The 25,011-nt window shown below is 32.6% G+C and overlaps 2 protein-coding genes and 1 long non-coding RNA gene across 3 annotated transcripts; all 3 read right to left on the reverse strand.

Annotated features, from left to right (window-relative positions):
* Positions 1–1,646: 1,646 nt before the first annotated feature.
* Positions 1,647–4,530, reverse strand: LOC146958993 (uncharacterized). Its single transcript, XM_085752904.1, has 5 exons — positions 3,992–4,530; positions 3,487–3,906; positions 3,149–3,402; positions 2,986–2,990; positions 1,647–2,450 (listed from the first exon to the last, which is right to left on the reverse strand). Exons 1-5 carry the CDS (start codon positions 4,058–4,060, stop codon positions 1,663–1,665), a joined length of 1,536 nt encoding a protein of 511 aa, XP_085609030.1. The 5' UTR covers positions 4,061–4,530; the 3' UTR covers positions 1,647–1,662.
* A 12,443-nt stretch (positions 4,531–16,973) lies between these two features.
* On the reverse strand, positions 16,974–18,549 carry LOC146958994 (uncharacterized). The gene is made up of 2 exons (XR_015024777.1): positions 18,169–18,549; positions 16,974–17,372 (listed from the first exon to the last, which is right to left on the reverse strand). It is a non-coding gene; the product is annotated as an uncharacterized LOC146958994 (long non-coding RNA).
* A 1,296-nt stretch (positions 18,550–19,845) lies between these two features.
* LOC146958995 (Zinc finger C-x8-C-x5-C-x3-H type family protein) lies at positions 19,846–23,811 on the reverse strand. Its single transcript, XM_085740503.1, has 3 exons — positions 23,659–23,811; positions 22,632–23,397; positions 19,846–20,712 (listed from the first exon to the last, which is right to left on the reverse strand). The coding sequence occupies exons 2-3, from the start codon at positions 23,376–23,378 to the stop codon at positions 20,386–20,388; spliced, it is 1,074 nt and encodes a 357-aa protein (XP_085596629.1). The 5' UTR covers positions 23,379–23,397; positions 23,659–23,811; the 3' UTR covers positions 19,846–20,385.
* Between the last annotated feature and the right edge of the window lie 1,200 nt (positions 23,812–25,011).

Consider the following 25,011-nt stretch of genomic DNA (forward strand, 5'->3'; position numbering starts at 1 on the left):
GTTGAGCAATTTAGACCTGATAATCTTCGTTGCTTAAAAAACTATTTCAATGGATGTTGTCGACACCGACTATATCAAAGTCAACTCAATGAGTTTGTAGACCAATGAAAATACCAAATGTTTCTCAGTTTGAACCATCTTCATAGCCAATTTAGACTATTTTTGGCAGCGCGTCCACATTTCTTCTTTGTTCTGTCTTTTTTTTTTTTTAAGTGGGTTAATGGACTATTAGGTTAGGCCATATACAAAGAAAGTATGGGTTCAGCCCGGACATGTGTCCAAACTTGCTGGAGGTAAAAACGCCCATGAACTTAGTCACATGAACTGATTTGAATTGGATCATTAAGATGAATATTAATTAAAATAATTAAAATTGTCAAAAGAAATGAAAAAAAAATATAATACTGTAAAAATTAAAATATCAATATCAATATCAATTTGTTTTCAAAAATTGTTTAAATGCACATGGCCTTCATTGAATTGAAAATACAGTATATTATAACTTTTTAACTTTATCCTGTCACTTGAAATAAGAGAAATGATATTTGAACATCCATTTTTCAACAACTTTTGTGACAACTCTCTCTCTCATACTCTCATTGTACTTTTATTCTCTCTCTTCCTTTTTCTCTCTCTATTGTTATTGTCCAATAGAAAGAGAGGAAAAAGGTTGTCACCAAAAGTTGTTGGAAATTAGTTGTCAAAATATCATTTCTCTTGAAATAATCCTATGAAATGATAGCTCGTCTAGCAATATAGTGGAATTTTTTTTTTATCTGACCCAGTTCCCAAAAAAAATTCCATCTTTGACCCCCTATGAGAATTAAATGCAGAAATGACCCACTTTCTATTTTTTTTTTTTTTGAATGCCAGAACAAGCCACGTGTCAATCCCCCATTGGTTAATTTTTTTTTTAATTTGTTGATTCCCGTCATTCCAAATGGCGGTAATGACTTTTTTCACATTAGTCAAATGACCAATGCTAGCGCGCCACGTGTACGCGTTATTGAAAATTTGGAAAAAATTCGCACAGTCTTGGGAGGGAAGAATCGAACCTGTGCATGCTCATATGGAACCTGTGCATGCTCATACTAGATCGTCTACCCGTGCTGCCGCACGGGTCATAAAATTTGATATAGATAATTGTATTAGAAAATTGCAAAATATACTTAACTTAATAAATATTGTTGACAATGAGGAACTTAATAAATTGTCAATAATGGTTCATAGATGAAATTTGAAAACATTAAAAATCATAGAGTATCGAAAGATAAAAAAGGTATAACAATGATAATGATTCCCAAAAATGCAATGTCATCATTATGCTGAACCTGAAAAGAAAAACAAATAGATCATAAAAAATTAGGCGTTAGTTTGTGCAATGCGTATTATAAGTTAATTAAAGTATGAGAATAATTCATTTATGTGTACTTTTGGACACCATACCTGTATGAATCAACCATCTCTTGTGTTTAAAGCATGATGGCAAATGCAAACATGTAGTTCAAAGAAACCTGTATCACAATGTAAGGAAAATACATTTGAGTTAAGTGTGACTATATTAAAATCGACTAATAAGAGTACAAAATATACTTACATTGATGGCAGAAGAATCCATAAACTAAACAGCAAGCTCCTATAATTTAATCAGCACCAAACAATTCATAGGTTGCGGAAAACTTCTTTATACACCACGTTCGATGTAGAATTGATGCAATTGTTTTCCTCATCTAGCAATAAAATTTTCAGTCCGCTTCGAGATGTTACTCTTGATACTGCAACATACAGTTGACCATGTGAGAATACAGGCTGAGGTAGATAAATACCAACTTGTTTTAGCGACTGTCCTTGGCTTTTGTTAATGGTCATAGCAAACGATACAGAAATGGGAAACTGTCTACGTTGAAACTTGAATGGTATACGTGTATCAGAAGGACTCAAAGACAATCTAGGTATGTAAACAACATCGCCAACATTGGATCCTGTAATGACTCTGGCCTCAAGAACGTACCGACCCATTTTTGTAATTATTAGTCGAGTTCCATTACAAAGGCCAACAGTTGGATCTAAATTGCGCAGCAACATGACAGGAACTCCGACTTTCAACTTGATCTTATGATTGGGGATGCCAGATGCATTAATTGTGTTCAAAAATTCAGGTGTGTGTATGTCATCTGGCCTAGTTTCAGTGGATGTGTTTGTAAGAAGAGAATCGCAGCTCAAATACGTCTTTTCTTCACCAGGTATCATAGACATAACATAATCGTTTATCTCTTCTACTGTCACGTTCTTGGGAGTTAATATAGCGCTATCTTGAAAGAAGGATGGCTCATGCATTCTATCAAGCAGTGATGGATATATAGAATCAACAATAGAAGCTATGTGGTCACCTGAGCTCTTAATTAATAGATCTTCTGGAATTTGTAGTTTGATCTCATCATTGTGATATACTCACCAACCACCCAGAATCAAGCTCATCACCATCCAACACTTTCTCGTAAGAAAATTGAAAATTCAGTTGGTCATACACAAAGGGAAGGGGCACAAAATTGGGGGGAAGATTAGGGAGCATGAATCTGTCAATTTCAAACTTCATTGAAGGTGAGAACTTTGGTAGACGCAGCCTCCTCCCAAACCTATCCCTGAGCCTTATCCTAGATTCTTGATAGTATTTTCAAAATATACTTATAAACTTTCTAACGACTGATGGACTCCCAATTACTAATATTAGAAAACCACCATATTATTTGTATAATTTTTTTGTGTCATAATTAGATACATATAGCACTCTCTAAAGATCACTTTTTTGGATTGTTTCATTTTAACACATACCGTTGCCCTTGATTTTTTGTAACATGCATTAGCTATTGATCAAATGAACAATTAAGTTAGTAGCCATGGAAGGCGTTGCATAGAATGGTAGCCACATATATCTTCTAAGTGAAAACAGTCAATGACATAGCAAAGTGAAAACATAAAAATCACATAAACTGATGGAATAGATTTGACATAACCAAGTACATAAACTTCCTAGATTCTTGCTCCCTAAGACCTAAATAACCAAAATAGAATGCTTAGAACTCTGATCACTCAACCAACACCTAGACATTTCAAAATAAAAGCGATGGACGATTACATATCCCTTAACTAATTATTGATGACCCTAAAATAAACCGTTCGGTTGTCTCCAGCAGCAGGAGTACCCACCATGATATGCGCGCCTTTAGAAATCCCTCTTGCATCCACCATCCTCTTCCAGCCGCCACCAATCTTGAAGTGCTCATATGGTTGTCTACCATAAGCCAGAATGCACATCCATTTGTTGCCACACTCGTCCACCATCTTCAAGGAAGTAGCATATTTGTCCAATGTGAGCTGACAAAAACCTCCGTAAGCAAGGGTCTGCATGAATAGCATGATATGTAAGTATATATGGGATTTAAAGTAATTCAAACACATAAACAAACATCATTGTGATATACTCACCAACCACCCAGAATCAAGCTCATCACCATCCAACACTTTCTCGTAAGAAAATTGAAAATTCAGTTGGTCATACACAAAGGGAAGGGGCACAAAATTGGGGGGAAGATTAGGGAGCATGAATCTGTCAATTTCAAACTTCATTGAAGGTGAGAACTTTGGTAGACGCAGCCTCCTCCCAAACCTATCCCTGAGCCTTATCTGGAACGTGCTCAACCCTAAATAGACCAGTGTCACCCATGCACCAAGCTTGACCTTGTAGAAATCACGAAGCGCAAGAAATCCCTTAGTCAGATATATGCCAGTATTGTTTCTCTCGACCAAAACTTCAAATTGGTTGTCGCGTTTATCAACCAACGTAGCATAACGACCAAGCTGGTGTCCAAAATCATGGGCAAACATGTTTGGGAGATGAACAGCGGGCTGCATGAAAAAAAAATATGGAATTGTTAGGTTGAAGAGTCGGATAACAAACCAGAATAATAAACAAACACAAAAATACACCTACACGATCCAAATTAAGCTCAACAATGTAAGTGCGGTACTTCAGGCGTAGCTTGTTGATAACAATATCCATTTCGGTCACAGGGTTAGGATCAAGTGGTGCTGTAAAAGCATGAAGAAGATTTTTGTTAACACAACAAAAAAAATATGAACATCATTATATAATCTGAAAAAAAAAAAGAATTACCGGTCAGAGAATGGTACGTAAGCAAGCTTCGGATGTCATAGTTATTAGCCATTGTTAAACTGACTCAAGAGTTTTTTTTGTTTTATGTGTGAAATGATGGTTTAGAAGCTGAATGATATATGTGTTTATATAGAGGATGTAAGGTAGGTAAAATTCATTTAACTAATACATGGAAACCGTAAGACATTTATTAGGGTTATAGGCTCAATGTTTAGAGTGTATAACTTTTGGTTTTTTCAAATAAAACGGGAGGGATTTGCCTAGCATTTGAAGTAGAAATCTTGGGCGCCAAATTAAGTAGGTTTAGGGTTAATTAGGTTAAGTAAGCAAGGTTGCTAGGATTAGATATAGAGGATGCATCAAACTTAAACCACTGAGCTATCATGTTCTGGTTGATACTTTAGCAATGTAACATCCATTAATATTAACATTAGATACAGTTTCACATCAATGTTTTTTTTTTTTGACGTTATCACATCAATGTTATATATATATTTATATATTAATATTACATAAAAAAATTATTAATTCTCTGAACTCTCAAATTTATTAATATTTTTAAAACTAATTTTCTTATCTTTTAATTTTCAATTTTTTTACAAGCATTTAAATTTTTCTTTCAATTTTCATCATATTAGTTTGACCAAAAAAATATTTTAATTAGTTGAAATTAGAAATTTATATATACTGTTGATTTTAAAATATTATATCAATTGGTTTAACATAAGTTAATTATTTAAATTAAACTAATTTTGTCATTTTTTTAGGGAAAATTAATTTTGTCATTTATTTTTTACGTACATGTGTTACTATACGTTAAGATTTTTTTCAAATAAAAAACCAATTATGTTTACCTTTTACCAATAGTATAATATTAACCGGTTCATAATAGTTAACGTGGCATAAAAAAATATTACTTTAAATATAAGTTTTATGTGAAACTGTACGTAATATCAATATTAATATTTGTTAGTTTGCTTAAACATCAACTTCTTCATGATGGCTCAATGGTTAAGGTTTAATTCATGTGTGCAAGCAGATCAGGGTTCGAATCCCACTAGGACCGTTTCAAATTTTTTCCAAATTTTCAGTAACGCGTACACGTGGCGCGCTAGCATTGGTCGTTTGACTAATGTGAAAAAAGTCATTACCGCCATTTGGAATGACGGGAATCAACAAATTAAAAAAAAAATTAACCAATGGGGGATTGACACGTGGCTTGTTCTGGCATTCAAAAAAAAAAAAAATTAGAAAGTGGGTCATTTCCGTATTTAATTCTCATAGGGGGTCAAAGATGGAAATTTTTTTGGGAACTGGGTCAGATAAAAAAAAAATTCAATATAGTGCAACCAACTGACTAACACATTTGACAACAACAAGATATGGTAGCATGTGTGGTCGTCGCACGTTTATCTATTAATCACAGGTGATTGTCCTCTTAAAAGAAAATCACAGGTGATTGTGCGTAATTCTGCGTCAGCATTACCTCATAATTATGTCATGAGGGGTTTTTTTTATTTTTTTTGGTTACAATGTCATGAGGGGTTTGAACGTAATCATGTGCTAATCGTTTTTTTTTATATATTTTTTTTAGGAAATAAAAAACTCATTGCATTTAATTAAAAATCAAATCCAAGATACAAGGCGGTGCATCAATGAAAATATGGATGGGGTATTTCATACAAGTAGGCATGACAATGGGGCGGGGTGGGGACGGGTTTTACCTTCCCCGTCCCCATACCCGATTCTCATATACTTACCCGTTACCCTACCCATACCCAACGGGGATGAGAAATTGAATCCCATCCCCGTCCCCGACGGGTTCGGGTATCCCCGCCCCATCCCCATCCCCGCATTGAATAACTTTTTTTATTAAAAAATAGAAGTTTTTTGGCATCCCCAAGAGCAATGTTGTAATACATTATCCAACAATGCGCTCACTTTAACATTTATTAGACGGAATGATTTAGATGATCTTTAAATATCAATGGTAGTTTTTATTAACATGACAATTATCAAACAAAATAACATGACATATCAACATAAAGTAATTTTTTACATTTGGGACGGGTTTGGGTATGGGTTCGGGGTGGGTACCTATATACCCGTTACCCATCCCATACCCGTGTTTTGAAATCGGGGAAAACTCATACCCATACCCAAACCCAGTCAAAACGGGGAAAACCCATCAAATTGGGTTTGGTTCGGGCGGGTAACCGCGGGTATGGGTTTTGTTGCCATGCCTACATACAAGAGTATACTATCTCATTCGCTTGTCTCTAATTAAAGTCAACTTGAGAGTTTTCAAAAAATAAGTGGCAACATTGTTTACATTCATAAAAAATGGCTCCAAATTCCAAAATATCATTCTTGCCTTTGTTGTAATGATCTGCTACTCTCTTGGCAACAAGTTCAAAATCAACATTTGAAAGTTGTAGATCATGCGGAATTCTGCTCTTTACCCAAATGGTTTTGCTCATTCCCAAAGTAAAAGTCGAAAATGCCCTTACGCATGTTAACTTACGTAGCGTGAGTTAACTTACGCCAGTTATAAAAGAAACGTGACTTAAATCACGCTGCGTGACTTAACTCACGCTAGTTATAATTATGCAAAAATCACATTGAAATCCCAACGTGAGTTAAGTCACGTTGGTTTTCATGGCTAGTGGAGTATATGTAATGCAGTTAGGATTTTGATTTTGTATTTTACTTTTTGATTTGTTTCCTTATTTTTTTAACTAGGGTAGCCTGATTAGGATCTATATATTTGTGTCGGTTCTTGCAATAAAATTAACATGAATGAGTCAATTCTCTACAGTGCCAAAAGCAATTCTAGCCAAAAACAACGTGTTTGGTTCAGCTTTTCAGAATTGCTTTTATCCTCCAAAAGCAATTCTCCATGAAGCTACAAATCCTAGCTTCTAGCTTTTCTAGAATCAATTCTCCTTGAACAACGTGTATAGGTTTGTATATTTTATTATTACAACATGTTATTTTACTTTATTGCCCTTTATCAATTCTCATTCTTTATCAATTCTCCTTTAGCTATGTCTATTTTAGTAATTATACATTCAAAAGCAATTCTACATAATTGCATCCAAACATAAATCATTTTGTTTAATCAATTCTACATAATTGTATCCAAACATAAATCAATTCTCTCATAATCAATTCTGTTAGAATCAATTCTATCAGAATCAATTCTCTCAGAATCAATTATATTCAAAGCTGAATCAAACGGACACATTAAAGCTTCTGATCCAAGTGGGTTCTGCATCCACGTTTAAACTCTAGTCACTATCACTGCATGGCTTGTAGGCACCTTAACCAAGCCCTCATAAGTGCAAACCACTATATTGGTATGTGTGTTCTTGTTGTTGCCCACTAACCATGACATGATTTTATCAAATGATTTCAATCATGCGGTGCCTACTATGAATGAAAGTACTACTACTATCAATGAAAGAAACCAACGTGAGTTAACTCACGTTGGGATTCAATGTAGTTTTTTCAGCGTGACTTAAGTCACGCAGCGTGAGTTAACTCACGCAAATTTAACACTAACGTGAGTTAACATGCGTAGGGGTATTTTGGTCATTTACTTTGGGAATGAGCAAAACCATTTGGTTAAAGAGCAGGATTCGATCATGCGTAGAGGGTAAAAGTCTCAAAGCTTCACCAATGTCTCTTGGGCTTATTGGATTGGATCATAATGTTTTAACTAGTACGAAACACCCTTCGATATGATGATATCCCAGATGCACATCTCAAACCCAATACCGGTTTCCTATCTTCCACTTGTTCTTGTCGTGTGTTGCTTCCTCTACTGTTGTAACAGCAGTTGAACCTGCAACATTTGCGTTCACATACTGGCCATTATGCGCCTTGTTGTTGTTAGCCCATTTCCAATCCGCAGACATGAGTTTTACTCTTTATATTTTTTGATTACAACTTTCTATAACTTGCTACCAAACTCGTAAATTGCAACTCTTCGATATGCTCGACCATACAATTGAAGCAACTTGTTTGATTTTCGCACACCAGACACATAGATAGACAATGGAACCTCGATCAATCAATATTACACGAGTTGGTAAACACACTCTATAAATTCTCCAAAACAAGTTCTTCACCTTTGGATGTGTTTTAGTTTCCAAATTCCTGCCCAATCACGTGCTAATTGTTAGTAACAGTATATTTTCAACATTCACTATTATAGTCATTCTATTTGATGATATTCATGCGGATTTTACACTTTGAAAATGAATACAGCTTGGAAGATCCGCATGTCTCATATTAGATGACTTATTTGACAACTAATTACCACTCTGTCTCATATTAGATTACTTATTTGACAATGTGCATTATTGATCTAACATACTTTGACCATATTTTTCTACTAGTATACAAAGATAAATAATATGTTATTAGATTCATCTCAATGAATATTTTCATAACTTTTATCTATTATATAATTAAATATGTTAAAGATAAAAAAAATACGCATAAGTATGTAGTATGTGTGACAAAGTTAACTTAAGTCGATATATTTAAATTATGATATTTGTAACATGTGTTCTTATAATAGTGGTTAAGAAATCAACAAATAGAAACCATTGAACTAGTACGTTTTTAAGAAGATTAAAGATATGAATGGAGTTCAATGATTTGATACTCGATGTCGATACATGGTAGGAAGGAAAAAGAAAAGTGAGTGGAGGATGTGGGAGATGTGAAAGTGTGTGTTGTTACTGTTACTGTGTCTGAAGAAGGGTGAACAAAGAGCGGCGCGTGAGGCCTCGAAAGTGTATACTTCCTCCGGTCACATTTATAAGCAAAAAATGACTTTTTAGGTACATTGAATAATTAATGTATTCGGTCACATTTATGGGTTAGATACATTAATTATTTGATGTACCTAAAAAGTTTTTTGCTTATAAATGTGACCGGAGGGAGTATGAGGCAACAACGTTGTGGTCCCTTTGTGCTTTTTTTACAGCAACAACACATTGGATCCTGCATGCTCAAAACTAAATCAACTTCCTTTATTTTAACTTTCCTAATAGTGTTTTCTGCTCTTTTTATCCTTTTTATTTTTCACTGCCTCTTTTTCGTGGACTCTATTGGTGTGTGGTTATGTGTAATTTTATCATGTTACCATGCATTCACATTAATCCATACATGAAACCTGCTCCTGCATCTTTTCTTTTTCACTTCAGCTTTTAGACACATAATCCCTTAAGTTAATCGGAGTATACCTTGGAGTAGCTAATTTGATCTCTAAAATAGTAAATTTGTATAATTTGGATGTTTATAAAATATTGATCATATTTGTCTCGCTCTTTAATTTGGATTTGTTATCAAATTCAAATACAATTTGTGGCTCCGTTGGTTAAGCAACTTCAGCTTGTTAAGATGATCAATGATAGATCATTGTATAATACAACGAAAATCAAAGAGTTTTAAGCTGCGACATAAACACTCGGACAAAGATTAGTCTTATAACCCTACGGAACCACAGGAGTGCACAAGACAAATACAATAGTTTACTACACACAAAAATGTGCATCTTACACATGGGCGGATGCATGTTGGAGCTAATGTGGGACTATAGCTCCACATGTTTTTTCCTATTTTTTTTTTATTTTTAGTAGATATAAAACACATATAACACACACGCACGGTAGCAACTGCAAGTGTTGAACATGTTTTTTCAGCTATGAAAGTTGTGAAGAGTAACCTATGTAATAAAATGAGTAATCCGTGGTTAAGAGATGCTCTATTAACAATTAGCAATAATGTCATTTTATCTCATTTTCAACAAATGGATATGAGATGAATTTCATTGTAATGTATTGTATCAAACAATGAGGTAATAATATTTGTCGATTAAAAAAAAGGGTTAAATATGTTTTTAGTCCCTATAAATATGTCAACTTTTCGTTTTAGTCCCTCTAAAATTTTCCTTCGACTTTTAGTCCCTATAAAATTTTCAATCACTACTTTTGGTCCCTATTTTTAATTTAATTTTTGTATTTTTTAATGAAATTGTGCAGAAATGTGTAAAATATTCTAAAAAAAAATTCCTACAAAAAATTAGAATTTTTTAACAAAACACAAATTAAATATGAATTTTTAACCGTAAAATATATAAAAATTCATATTAAATTCATGTTTTGTTAAAAAATTCTGAATTTTTTTGGAGTGATTCGTATAATATTTTTAATTTTTCTGGAAAATTTTAGTAAATAATATGAATTCTACATATGAGTTTACTTTAAAAGAGGGACCAAAGTGAAGATTGAAAATTTTATAGGGACTAAAAGTTGAAGGAAAATTTTAGAGGGACTAAAACGAAAAGTTGACATATTTATAGGGACCAAAAACATATTTAACCCAAAAAAAAATTGTTTTATATTATTATTTATTTAAAATTTTAGCTCCACATGTACCTAAAGTCTGGATTCGTCCCTGATATTACATTATTCATTTAGCTTCAAAATGCATATCTCTTTTTGGTTACACAAGTAAAGTAAAGAAAAGAAAAACAAGTAAATGTGTTTCTCCAAAAAAATATACACTGACACAACACCTTATGACTTGTGAGCACACTAACTCAAATTGGTATATTAGCTTATATAAGACCTTAATATAGTAGTGAGATTTTTATTTTGAAATTTTAAGATTTGAGGTACTGTGTTTTAGATTTCAGAATGAAGGGTGAAATTGTTAATAAGCAAATTAGGAGTCTTTCAACGATGCATACTCTATTCAAGTTTGCATTTTTTAAAACTATTTGATTTTTTTATTGTTTGAAAATACTTGATAATCAATTACTAATAAATAAATTCAATTTAAGTTATATATTTTAATATGTAAAAATATGATGACTATTAAACTATAAGTACAACTGCAAATATTTAACCCGTCATTCAATTTTTGTTGTTGTGATTTTATGGTTAATTCGAAATTTATTTTTAAAAAAATGTTATTGAATGAAGTTTTCATTGTTATACAATGACTTATTTCGATGGAAAAAATGTTAATATATGTCGTTTTTATCACCAATTTCAATCTAATTTTCTATATATGTAAAATTATTTATCGAACTTTTAAACATTTGCTTATTTTAGAGTCTCTTATCGGTTGTCCTCGTGAGCGTAGGTCAGTTGGTATTGACAATGCATAATATATGTAAGGTTCGGAGTTCAAACTCCGGCCACCACCAAGACTAGAGTCTCTTATCGGTTATCACCTATACCAATCAGATTTAACAAGCAGATTAATTGAATTTAGCATCTATAATTTTGTATATCTATACCAATTTATAAAGGCGATACCAAGTTTTTTCATTATTATTTTCTTTCAAGTTTATCATTTTTTAAATTATTTAATTTATAATTTTATTTTATGATAATCTATTCAAATAAAAATTTCTTTTTATATATCAAAGTTTTAATAAAGAAATAACTAGAATGGACATAAATATTTTGTGCAAGCTAATTATGGCAACATTTATTCCTAGAATAAGTTCTCTCCAACCTTTATTGATGTACTACTACATTGAAAATCTTCGACTATCTTCATATTTATGGTTTAAATATAAACTACTTTCAATTGAATGTAAGACTTTGGATATCCAATTAACTTAGCTCACTTGAGGACACTGTATATGTAGTGGTTGAAGTTCGAATCTTAGACACTCCATTTATTCATTTAAAGCGGTGATTTTAGCTACTTGACGGAAGAAAAAAGAACTTTGAATTGCTCCTCGAATCACCGGTTTAATTGGTACTCATCTATAGAATTAGAATTCGAAATCTCATGCTTTTGATTTTGTGGGCAAGTTGAAGAACCTGACATCTGCAAGACTTCATCCTATTTTGTGGGCCGATACTATACTTGATTGCTTTCTCCCCCTCCTATATGCACAAAACTATCAAATTATATTACCAAAATCTTGCTTCTGATAATATTCTGCATTTTAAATGGTTGGAATTTGGATGAGCCATCACATTGGCTTAAACAACTTACAAGGGAAATATATGACACCTGTTTTTAATGCACCTTCCATCTGATATGTATATATCTTATTAAAATAATTATATCATTCTATAAAAAACAAAGATTGTGGTCAATCACTATACACATGTCAATACACAACTTTGATCATTAATATCTTTAATTTTATATAATACTTCATCCGTTTCAAAATGAGTGTCGCTTTAGCCAAAAAAAATTGTTTCAAAATGAATGTCACTTTCAGTTTCCAATGCAATAATAACTTTTTCTTTTCAGTTGTACCATCCAATTAATACTCTGCACACTACTTCCAAAGTATTACTTTTAAAACTAACCAATAGTTAATAAGGATAATTTGGTAAAATAACCATTCTCTTTCTTTTAATCATTGCATTTCTTAATATGTGTGTAAACACCTAAAACGACACTCATTTTGAAACGGAGGGAGTAAAAAATTATAAAAATTTGATATTTTGAAAATATTCGTTGAGGGAGTATATGGTCAAAGTAACCTATGTGAATTAAAATTGCGACATATATTTTGAAACAGAGGGAGTATATATATATATATATATATATATATATATATATATATATATGCAAATAAAAATATTTTCAACACAATGTTTATCTATTATTATTCCAGTAAAAAAAAAATGTTTACCTATTCTTGTAATTTGAAAGACACGGATCTTACACCACTAAAATTATATAATAATCATTGCATCCATGATGATATATGGACAAAATATTACGTTTTGTTTTGGAATAAGAAAAAAAATATACTTTTATTTCCAAAAACTCCCAAGACTAACGATGGCATCTTCTTCTCGGGTGCATGCCGCACTTAAAGATGGTGAAAGTATTCCTTGGTGGTATTGACTTGAAATCTAGAAGTGTGATTCTCCTTAAAATTTGGTTTCGATTTTCCTCGATATCAATTTGTGTGGACTAACTGAGTTTCTTAAAAAAAATACTTCTGAAGTTCTTTGATGTGTCGTTAGTGTGTATTCGACTCACTTAATCACTAGAATTGAATTAAAAAAGGTACCCCCACAAACTCAAATTGATTTTTAAACTGAATGCATTCTTAGAGTCAAACAAAGGAGAAATAATTTGATTTTCCAAACCTAATTGATGCCCGTCCTAAGTTTCTCTTTCTTTTTTAATTATACTTCATTTCTTACCGATAATTGTTTGGTGTAGTTAAAAAAAAGGAACAGTACTCTTGAACTATGGATTATGATTCGCTGCAGTCAACAAATTGACACGGTCACAGGGTCAATTTTCATTTGTCCACTTTAATTCATCTTCAATTTTCTGACCCAATCAAAACACATAGTTCAGTTGTGAAAAATTGAAAACTGAAAATTTGAAAAAGAGTAAAATATGAAACAATTTTCACTGCGAAGTCACCTAAACAACTTTAGCTTCGGCGTCAACCGCATCGTCGGGTCTGTCACCAAAATCTGATTAAAAAAAAAGCTTCAACCTCTCAAACAGCGGTTACTCCAACGCAACACGCTGAGAGAACTTAACACTCTAAGCAACAGAGATACATAGTTGGTTATGGGTCGAATAATGGAAGAGCTATATTTCCACAACATACCAAATCGAATTTTGAATTCTGGTCGAGAGAATGCACATTTAATGTCTAGCATTAGCTTACATAAGATGTCTCATCATGTGGAGAGAACTTATATGAAACTAAAAAAAATTACACTACAATTCTAATATTTCTTCTAAACTATTTAATGTCTAATATATTTTTTTAGCCTCTAAACTATTTCTTCTTGCACTACCATTTTCTTTTAGAGGTGTTGTACTGCCATTTAGATTGTGATTTGTGCAACAATTGATCCATTGGTTCAAAATGTGTAGAGCACTAATGTTTTAAAATTGTCTATAATAACACATTTAGAAGAAAAAAAAACTGTCATTACAGCAACTTCGAGACTGGTTTGGTATTTTAATTATTTATCATTTCACACAATTTACAAATTTAGCATGCAAATCTAAGAAAATTCGGTTTTTGCTTCATTTGATCTAGATGGCGTCGCTTTGGGTTCTAAGAAAAGAAATGAGCAGCCGTATTTTTTTGGCAAAATGGACTGTAATTACAACAATTTGTTGAGAAAGTGAAACTCTCCTGTTTTTAATGGTTAACAACAAAAATCACTAACTTAACTTTCGATTTTCATCTCTGATGGATTAATCTCACTTAGTGCTTTACTCTTGTTACCTAGTTGAAATGTTGTTCGATTTTTATTATGTATTTCGATTGTAATTACTCTCAAGTCATAACCTAGCACTCTTTAAACGGATCTAGAGCTCCTTTGATTTAATATAATTCATTTTTTTTCCTTAAAAAAATAACATTGTTAAAAAATTGTTTATCATTCAATAAAATTTTACTATTAAGATCTACAGTATCTCTTTTTTTTTTTTTTTTTTATAAGGACTATTCAGATACATCATAATATTTATTTTTGAGGTGTAAAGTAAACACATATAAATTAAATTCTTCAAAAAATATGTAACCAAAAAAGTCTTTAAAAATAAAAATATGAGATATTTGTTTTTGTTAAAATGGATCTAAGTTATCTTTTGTTTTGAAAAAATAAATTTTCCTTGTTAATGATTTACTTTTTAAGATTTTTGTTGGATGCAATTGATCCATTTTTTCAATCATCTTTTAAGATTGATGTTTTTTTAAAGATAACAAACTTCCCATGTATCATGTTAACGGATCAACAACAATTCAAAAGTTATTCCAGTTGATACTTCTTCTTATAAGAAAATAATAACTATGTTAAAATGCAAAATTAAATGAGACAAAAAAATAGAGTAGAAACGTTGATCAATATACTGAAAATAAAGATGGAAGTAGTGTTAGTTACCATATGAGAAGGGTGCTGAAAGTAAAGGAAGAGGGAGAAATAGAGGGAAAACGTAGGCATGGGAGGTGTAGGTAAGAAGAAGCACCATGATGAGCATATGGTGTTATCACTTCTTCCCTACTATCCCATGCCTATGCCTTCCCCCAACTTTGGCTCCCTTTTCCTCCCATCTCTTCGAAGTTACACAATCTATAATGAAGTGAAGGGATTCTATCTATCTAGATCTAGATTTAAGTTGGTGGCGGTAGTGATGATGGTGTAAGATTGGAGTTATTGTAAAACAAGAAAAGCTAAATAAAGGTTAAAAAGCCTCACAGAACAAAATTATTGAAAGTAGCGAGATTCCTGACATAATAAATGGACAAAAGTAAAGTTGGTGGGGGAAGGAAATGGAATCTTTTTTAGTAAATGCTAACTTATGCTTTAAATACATTTTTTTAAAAACTTTAGATATCAAAATAGTTTAATACTCCATCCGTTTTAAAATGAGCGTCGTTTTAGGTGTTTACACACATATTAAGAAATGCAATGATTAAAAGAAAGAGAATGATTATTTTATCAAATTATTCTTATTAACTATTGGTTAGTTTTAAAAATAATACTTTGGAAGTAGTGTGCAAAGTATTAATTGGAGGGTACAATTGAAAAGAAAAAGTTATTATTGCATTGGAAACTGAAAGCGACACTCATTTTGAAACAATTTTTTTTTGCTAAAGCGACACTCATTTTGAAACAGAGAGAGTATTATTAAGAGAAATGTTAACTAGTGTCATCAAGGCATTAGTTAATGAGACTAATATGAAAATTTGCATTGAGAAATAATAAAAAGTGGAATATTCCACTTTATAAAAATCAAAAAATTGTTGTTTTTAATGGAAATTTTTTATTTCTAACTTTCTTAACTAGTGTTCTGAGGCACGAGTTAACATGATCTTCATTGGATTAGTTAACAACAACTTTTTTGAGTATTGAGTGAGGTACACACACTCCTTGGACTACGTGTGTTTCGGTGTCGAACATGTGTCATGTCCGACATCAACACTTGTAATTATACTGAATTATGTAAAAAAAAAAAATCAAATTATTAGCTGTGTCGGCGTGTCAGTGTCCGCTGTCCATGTCCGTATCCGTGCTTCATAGGTTAACAAGACTCTTACATAATTAAGGGTCAATAGTTATTTTGGCATGAAACTATCAAAATTTTAAAATAATCTTTGATTGTATACATTTTTAATTAAAATAGTCTCGTGTTAAAATATTTCTTTAATACTATTATATCAGTCTCTCAATACACTTAATCAGTCGCTTTATCACATAAATCTTATACAAAAATCAGTCGCTTGCTCTTAGCTGTTGTTAAATCTCATTTTTCAAATGGAATTCTTCATTAATTGAATGTACTCCGATTCAATTTCTTAAGCATTCATATGCTTGAATTTAGAAATTGTTCGATTCAACGAACTGCAAATAAAGTAATTTAGTACATTATTTTCATTAGCTACAGTCTTATAATTCGATTTGGTTTCGTTTTTCAGCATTGCTATATATCCCGAAGCTGCTTATCCCGAATACAACCCGAAACGGTGATCAACCAATTAAAAAGCATGTTTTAAGGAAATTATGGGGGGAGTCAATATAGGAATGGGAAGTCAACAAAAACTGCTTAGTGGAAAACACACGTCGGGATGGCTCGTGAAATTGAATCTCGGGATGAATATCATTATTGTTTGTTTTTTTTCTTCTTCTTTCCAATAGCCTTAGTTTTCTCTAAATAGTGGAGTGGCATTTTTGTACAAATTAGTTAAGAAAAATCAATTCCATTCTAAAAATTGCATTTCATATTTGGTAAAGGCATTTTTGGTTAAGTTTAAAATCACTTGTGCATCAAACCATTTTATTTAGATTCGGGACAAAATATTAAGGATGGGTTATGTCTTTCTAAACTGATGTAACAAGATAATTCGGTTCAATTTTCTTTTTAAACAGAACCATGAAAAATAGGCATTCGTCATACGTCTTGCAATTAAACACTAATTTTTTTCATTTATGTGTGTAGGTTTTTAACGACTATTGTCATTTCGTTAAGTGTTTGACTTAGTCAGTTACACACTCTTGTACTTGCCCAGTCTATTTGCTTGGATTAATGAGCAACACCACGTGTCTCCTCTTTCTCTTATTGCAGCACTATCATCGACTCAAGGGAAATAAAATTACACCACCAAAACAACCATGTCCATGTGCCTATTCGTCTAAATAAAGGAAAAGCATCAAAGCACCTGAGAATAAGTATAATTTTTTTGTCAAAAGAAAAGTATAATTTATTCTCTAGTACATCCATTTAGATATGTCATAGTATTATTCTTTTCTAAAAAAACAAGACAGTCTCAACTTTAAGTTGGTGCGTATAACTATTTTACACAAAAATTAATTTCGTTTAACAAACTATTATATTAATGATCTCAACAAAAAATTAGCAATCTTTAGATTAATTTCCCAGCTCAACCACGTTATTTTTTATCCATTGAGACTTAACCTGAAGTATTATTGTATACGAAATTCGGGTCAGTTTCACTTGTGTTATTTGTTCAACGCTGTAATTTTTATTACGATAAGTTATCTGTTCATATATTATCTTTCCCTTTACAATTTAGTCCTATAATAAATAGTCTGTAAAATATGTCTATTTTAGTCTCTCATTTTATTATGTTTGAGATTAAATTGACTAAATTTCATGTACTTAAAGACTATTTATCATTCCTTCCATTTACCATTTTCACCTAACAAGCGTGAAAGTTATACTATTCGTATCTAGTCTACCGGGTTCAGATGTGATCCAGAAAATGAACAATGTTATATTTTTGCTGGATAGTTTTGTCAACTTTGCCACACATACTTTAGGTCATTTAATTTGCTTTCAAATTATATAGCAAGTTGATACTATATGGAATCATGAATGTTTGGATCTATTCAAAAAATTATAAATTGTAGATCTTCCGTAAAAAATAAAAGATTTGCAGATCAAAGATTAAAAGAAAAATAAAAGCTTTCTCATTCAAATAAAAGAAAACTTACACAGAAAGGTGGTAACAGAAATGGATGAATTGGAGAGGAGAGTGGAAAGAGAGGAACAAAAGGAAATAATAGGAATGGGTGGAATCGGTAAAGAAATTATTCAGATCAGATCAGATCAGATGAATTAGATCTGTTTTACCGATCCTCCCATATCCCATAACTTCCTCAAGCTCTTTCACCCTTTCCCTTTCTCTCTCTTGCTTAATTTCTTATTCTTATCTTCGATGAACCATTATGGAACACAAACATCAAATAAATACTACTGGTTGACGTGTGGAAAACGTTGAAAAAGACATGCAAAAACACATATACCCCACTGCACGTTTTTTACCTCACTTTCCTCTCTTTTTTTGTCCAAATTGCCCCTAATTTTGAAAATTCATGCTGAACGTTATTCATACTGACAGAATGACATTTTCCAAACATCATACTCATTTTGGGTAATACTTTGGTGACATAATGTCACCGTGACATTAAATCTGGACCACACAAAGGGTTATGTTGTGTGGCCCAGATGTGTTGTATGGGTGACATTAAATCTGGGCCAACCAAATGTGTGTTTTGTGTGGCCCAGATTTAATGTCACGGTGACATTATATCACCAAAGTGCCACCCGGTATGTAGAAAGTGAGTTTGAACTTTCATTTTTTATAGTATGTTATACTTAAGGGTGTTTTAGGAATTTCACAGTGAGTGGGTATAGAGGTTTAAATGCAAAGCAAATGCACGAGGTAAAATTTTCGGTGGAGTTAGTCATGTCGCATTACTTTGACGGTGGCATTTACTATATGTGCTTGCTTGGTTCATCTTTTTTTTAGTCCAGAATCAATTCTACAGCCTCACATATTTGATCCATGAAATATTTTGGTGCTACTATTGCTTGTAATATGTATGAAGAATTAGGGGTTTATACGAGGGCCTTTGCATAGCTAGAAGGCAGAGAATATTAAGAATTGAAGTTCAAATGGATTCATTGGGAGTGATTCAATCACTGTGATTCAGAATTTACAACATGGAAACAATGACAGTCAACATTATGAAAAAAAAAATCAATGGGAGTGTTATGGGAAGGAACATTATGAAAAAGAAAAATCAAAGAGTTAATGACATTAAACTGAAAGGTTAGGGTCACACATGTGTATCCAAAAGCTAACAAGTGTTCGGATGTTTATACCAACTTGGATAGTGAAGGCGACTCAGGAGCTACTTATTTAGAAAACCCTCCTTCAAGGATGTTTGTTTTATTATCTGATGATTGTAGTGGTGTTTAGAACCCCATTTAATTTTGTTGTAGTTGTTTTTCTTTTTCTTGTTTGGCTTATACGGACACCATTACATATATAATGCAACGTCCCTACCAAATGAGTTAAGTTTGCGAAACATACTAGTATGCTATTGTATAAAAATAAATCATCAAAACCGACACAAATGATTTACTATTATGATTTAAGATTTATTACAAACATTATTCTTACATTTTTTACACAGAAATGTATCTTTTTTCACTAAACACATAATTGAATTGAAGCAGATAGAGTACTTCGTAAAATAAAAATAAATATCTTAAAATTAACATAATCTAAACTCCTGTATAGTTCAGTAAGACTTAAGGAGTCTTTAGCTGAATGCAAGTAAAAGTATTAAAATACTAAAAATACTATTATGGACGAGTACACATTTTGAACATTGTTATTTACTTAACTCTTGCCAAAAAAAAAAGTTTACTTGATAAACAATACTTATATAGATATAAATATTAATACCTTAAAAGAATAAGTATAGAAAAATAGACCACTAGAAACATCATATTACAAGCACAATCAGAAATTGCTAACTTTGCAGAGTATGGAACGAGCGTCATTACAAAACTACCAAAAAATGGTATTATTTCATAGAGTACCTTCCCTTTGGTTCGTTATGTTGGGACCAATATAGACGTATTTGTATGTAATGCTCAAAATTCAAAGTGTCAAACTTATGGGGGAGAAAAAAGAAAGACATGAGGGCAATACACATTCTCCTCAAGAATCCTGCTATAGACCTCAATTTGCTGCAAGCGTTCCCTTTTTTTTTTGGTATTACTTTCTAATGGAAAGTAATTATTTTTAGCTAGCTCATACTGTCCCTGTTTGTAAATTGTTGTAATTACACAATCAAGAATATTATTATGTACCGTTGTATATGCTTTGAGTCAAACAAACAACTCCATGAGACCATTCATCTTTCCAGCTTCATTGATCTGGGCTTAGATTGTGACATAGCTTTCTCTTGTTCGGTAAGTGCATGACGGAAATGGCATCTATGGCCATACGGGCATACAACCCCAGCAAGGACCATCCTGCAGACCTCAGTTTTGTAGCGTGGGTGGCGGATCACTGGGCGAAGCTCCCCAATGCCATGAGCGAATTGACAGTGGTCTCCATAAGGGCATGTGCCAGTTTCCTGCCATTTGTTACAGAGCTCAGTCTTGAACATCCCCTGGTTGTACACAACCATCTCAAGAGGCTCTTCCTCTTTCTGCCCTCCTCGCACAAATACCTTTTGCTGCAGCATAGTAACACAAAATTTCAACAATGATCAATTCTTCCGAATATCAACAATCAAATCTATATAATGTCCACTCATTGTTATTAATCGGTGATGCATCTACAATCTACTTTTACATTATTATGAACGTCAAGGCATGGCAGAGCATTGAATATGAATCAAATAAAAAAAACAATAAGATGAAAAATACAATCAGTCAAGATGAAAGAAACATTAGTATGACTGTCAAGGAATGGCAAGGCAGGACATTCAAGAAAACACCATTTCAAAATTGAACACAATTATTTACATCCATTCATCTTTATCTCGAAGTATTGTCCTTATTTTCAACATAAATAAATCAAAGCATATATTAATAATAGAGGCTAATCCCAAGCACAAGATGTGTCCAAGGCTAACCAATGAAGATTCAAGACATTACCATAGTCAGCAGTGAGTAACAAAACAAATAACTAAATGGAGACAAACTATAAGCAGCACACTATACGTCTATTTGAAAGCTACACCAACAGCAGTGGAAAAAACCATGAAAAGAAATTGAGTGACATATTCTGCATCCCCTGCATCACTTGTTACTTGTAAAACCAGTCCAACCATTTATCCCCTTTAAAACTTAGAAAAACCAAGGTATTGATTTTGGCGACTAAAATACAAACCACTACCAACAGCACTGCAAATTTCCATACATGGCTATCATAAATGTCTTAAAATTCAGAAATGTAGAAAAATAGTATATATTTGACCTCTTAAATACTCCTATAATGTAGACATTGTATGACTCATCAATCTTCCTAGTCTTGCTAGTTCTATATATTATTTCAAGAGTTTATTGAGAAGTGTGAGAAAAATTATTTAACCACCTTAATTATAATGTAAAAACTGTATGGCTGCATCAAAATTTAACTTAATTGGAACATGACACCAAGCACAAACAACCACGGTTTTAAAATGCGGCCGCTGTTGCAGTCGCTGCCTTTGCAATATTGCAGCTATTGCGATGTGTATTGTCGTCCTTGTGGCGTCAACTTAATTTTTATTAGCATAAATACTATAATTTACTATTATTTATTTTATGGCTCATGTATCTTCCGTTTCCTCTCTAAAATCTTTATCTCATATCAGCCATCTATTAGTTTAAAATATCGCTAGTTCTTTAAAATACTCTCTAAATCTATGATATAAAGATAAAGTAAAGTATAAAAATAAATTGTGTGATCACTAGTTTTCTGCACCCAATTCCCTCATTACGGCACTGCGACGTGGTTTCAAATGTGATTTATGATCACACCACAATTGCGGCTTGATGCGATTGCAGACAATACCGTGGGCGCATCAGGTGATGCATCCGCAATTTGAAACCATATACAGAGCACATTGGCACAGAACACAGGTTAAAATGTCACAGAAAGGCTTCAAAGTTTAGCTCATCTGTTTTGCCTCATGGCAAACTAGAGCTAATTTGGTCCTGCAACACTACTAACCAACAACTAGTATAAACTGGAGTCAACTTGCATCTTTGCAAAAAGCACACGCAAATGAAAAAACAACCAAACTACAAGGTTTGTTACAGCTAACAGGTAATGACACAGACAAGCAAGGTTTTACTTCATTTGGAAGGAAAATAATTAGCTACTAACAAGCAAGTCAAATTTGGTTTATAACTATAAAAGCAATAATTACACATTAAATTAAGCTAAGATCACAATAACAATAGCAGCAATAATAATAAAATAAAATAAATAATAATAATAATAATAATAATAATAATAATAATAATAATAATAATAATAATAATAATAATAATAATAATAATAATAATAATAATAATAATAATAATAATAATAATAATAATAATAATAATTAATTAATTAATTAATTAAATAAAATAAAAGCAATCATAACGTGCGTGTGCTTACAACTGTATCAGATTGAGTGGAGGAAGCGCGGGAGCGAGTAGCGCCTTTGGTGCGGCAAGCATTGTTGTTAGTTACGACGGCCGGAGGCGGAGCAAGCTTCAAGTAGCCATTGGATCTAACAGAAATGCTCTTTGGAAGCGAGAACCTCTCCGTTTCAACACCGTTATTCTCAATCACACTCGTCGGACTCTCATCAGATTCGGAAGCTTCCTGTAACTCCTTGTTATTATTATTGATGTTATTGCTATTCCAATCAGCACAGTTTTCCTTTCCATCTCCAAGATTCAAGCCACGGAAACCTTGCAACACATCAAACGGAGTTGATTGAGTCTGGACGGAGGATCCGCCACCATTGAATCGGTTCTCCAGCGAAGCTTGAACGAGAAGGTTCAGATTCTTCTGCAACTCTTTGTTCACGGCACGGAGCTGTCCGTTTTCCTGCTGCAGAGCTTCAACTTCTTTGGAACTTTCCAGGAGACGACTGAGAAACATACTGTGACGATTCACCATATCCTGATGCTTCTGTATCACGCATGAGTCGTACTCTGTTCCAAGGTCAGAGTAAGGATAAAGCGAAAATCCGCCGCCGTTGCTGCTGTTTCCGGCGAGCGATGATGGAAGATCATTACTCAGAGCAGAGTACAGCGAAGCAAACACGCCGGCGTTCGACTGCATGTGACCGGCGTTGTTGACGCCGATGCCGTAACCGCTTTTGGATGACGGAGAACAAACGTCCTTGTTATGCATTTTGATCGGTGAAGTAATACTGCAAAATTACCAGAAAACGATGAAAAAACGTGACGAAGACCTCGATTAACAAAAATTCATAGATTCATAATCATTTCACGCATTAATCAATGTGTACATTTTCAGATCAATCAATAAATGTGCGAATTAAAGTAACAGTTTAACGATTGAAGAAAAATTGAAAAACCTAACCGATTCAAGAAAATATACAAACGAAATCGATAACGCGCGCTAAAAAATGAATGTGATTGTTCAAAGAGAAATGAGAAGAAAGCATTACCGATGAAGAAGAAGAAGAAGAAGATGCACGAATTTGATCGTAACAGAAAGGATGAGAAACGACGAGAAGCTCCACCTTCACAAGCAGAAGCTTCTCGAAAGAGAGAAAGAGAAAGATGAAGTAAAATTTAGGAAGAGAATGATATGGTTAGTTAGAAGAGAGAGAGGTGGAAGAAGAGTTTATATAGTGCCATAGTGGCAATGGTGTTTGTTTGGTGCGAGGGAAAACCAAAACCGTCTTCAACACACTTTCTAACAGAATTCACTTTGCGAATTTCGAGGCAGTCGAAGTAGTTTCCATAATTACCCCTCATAATTTCAAAGCAACCGTGCATTCATTGTGGTGTTTTTTGGGAATTCAGTTTGTGTCTTCATTGTAAGTGAAATGCATCTACTGAATAAGACCATTGATATTTAATCGAATGGTTGAGATCAACTCGAGGTTTACTAGAAAAATATCCTTCGCTATCAGTGTATATTCTTTCTTTCTGGTTTTATGCAATATACTCTCCTCTACCACTATATAGCTCTCTTACCAATTTTGTACATGCTTTATTCATGAATTTGTATGTTTTTTTGGTTGATTGTATAAATTGTATGTAAATGTGTTTATGTAATTTACCTCAAAATCCTAATTATGCACTCACTCACGTCATAATTACTTAAACTAGATAAATTAAATCTAGTAGGAATAGTCATAATGTTCTAATTCATTCGATAAAAGAATGTTAAAATTACTAGTTTAGAAGCCGCATTCAGGTTTAAATTTCAATTTTTCTATTTGTATTTGTGTATGTAAGTTTTCAATATATATGTTGTCATTTTGTCGTCTAGAAAAACCGGGTAGAAATATTTATCCAAAATCATTGTCATGACAAAATTCTTAAAAGTTGAAATGATCAAAGTAGTTTAGCGGATTAAATTGTTGAGTTTAATTTACACTTATGAATCAACTGAAGTGAAGATTTGACATTCTTATCATGAGGCAAATTCGTGTGCAGACGTTTTTGCAAACATGGATTGTGAACATGCACCTGAGTTGCGTGTATATGAACAGTGTCCAGTTAGGTTTAATTATCTAGTGTTAGCTGATGTTATGGGAATAACAACCCTTAGAGTCATCTCTGTTTAGTTTTCTCTTTTCTCGGGCTTAGGTCCCTTTATTTTCAATATATATATATATATATATATATATATATATATATATATATATATATATATATATACACACACACACACACACAAATATATGAATCAACTATTTATATAGGACATATCATTAAAATGAGGTACATAGTTGATTTGGCGGAACTATTTTACAATGTTAGTGCATATCTTATTTTCTCAGTTGTTT

Source organism: Medicago sativa, chromosome 1 (assembly GCF_051527215.1).
Source record: "Medicago sativa cultivar Bolivia chromosome 1, Bolivia_mono, whole genome shotgun sequence".
NCBI classification, from domain to species: Eukaryota; Viridiplantae; Streptophyta; class Magnoliopsida; order Fabales; family Fabaceae; genus Medicago; species Medicago sativa.

What these genes read in the sequence shown, in the direction of transcription:
- LOC146958993 (XM_085752904.1), bottom strand. Translation starts at nt 4,060, where the DNA reads ATGGATATTGTTATCAACAAGCTACGCCTGAAGTACCGCACTTACATT. An exon ending in TTGAGCTTAATTTGGATCGT is followed by an intron (nt 3,907 to 3,991) that starts GTAGGTGTATTT and finishes TTTTTCATGCAG; the next exon opens with CCCGCTGTTCATCTCCCAAA. An exon ending in AGCTTGATTCTGGGTGGTTG is followed by an intron (nt 3,403 to 3,486) that starts GTGAGTATATCA and finishes CTATTCATGCAG; the next exon opens with ACCCTTGCTTACGGAGGTTT.
- LOC146958995 (XM_085740503.1), bottom strand. Translation starts at nt 23,378, where the DNA reads ATGCATAACAAGGACGTTTGTTCTCCGTCATCCAAAAGCGGTTACGGC. An exon ending in CCACTCAATCTGATACAGTT is followed by an intron (nt 20,713 to 22,631) that starts GTAAGCACACGC and finishes ACTATGCTGCAG; the next exon opens with CAAAAGGTATTTGTGCGAGG.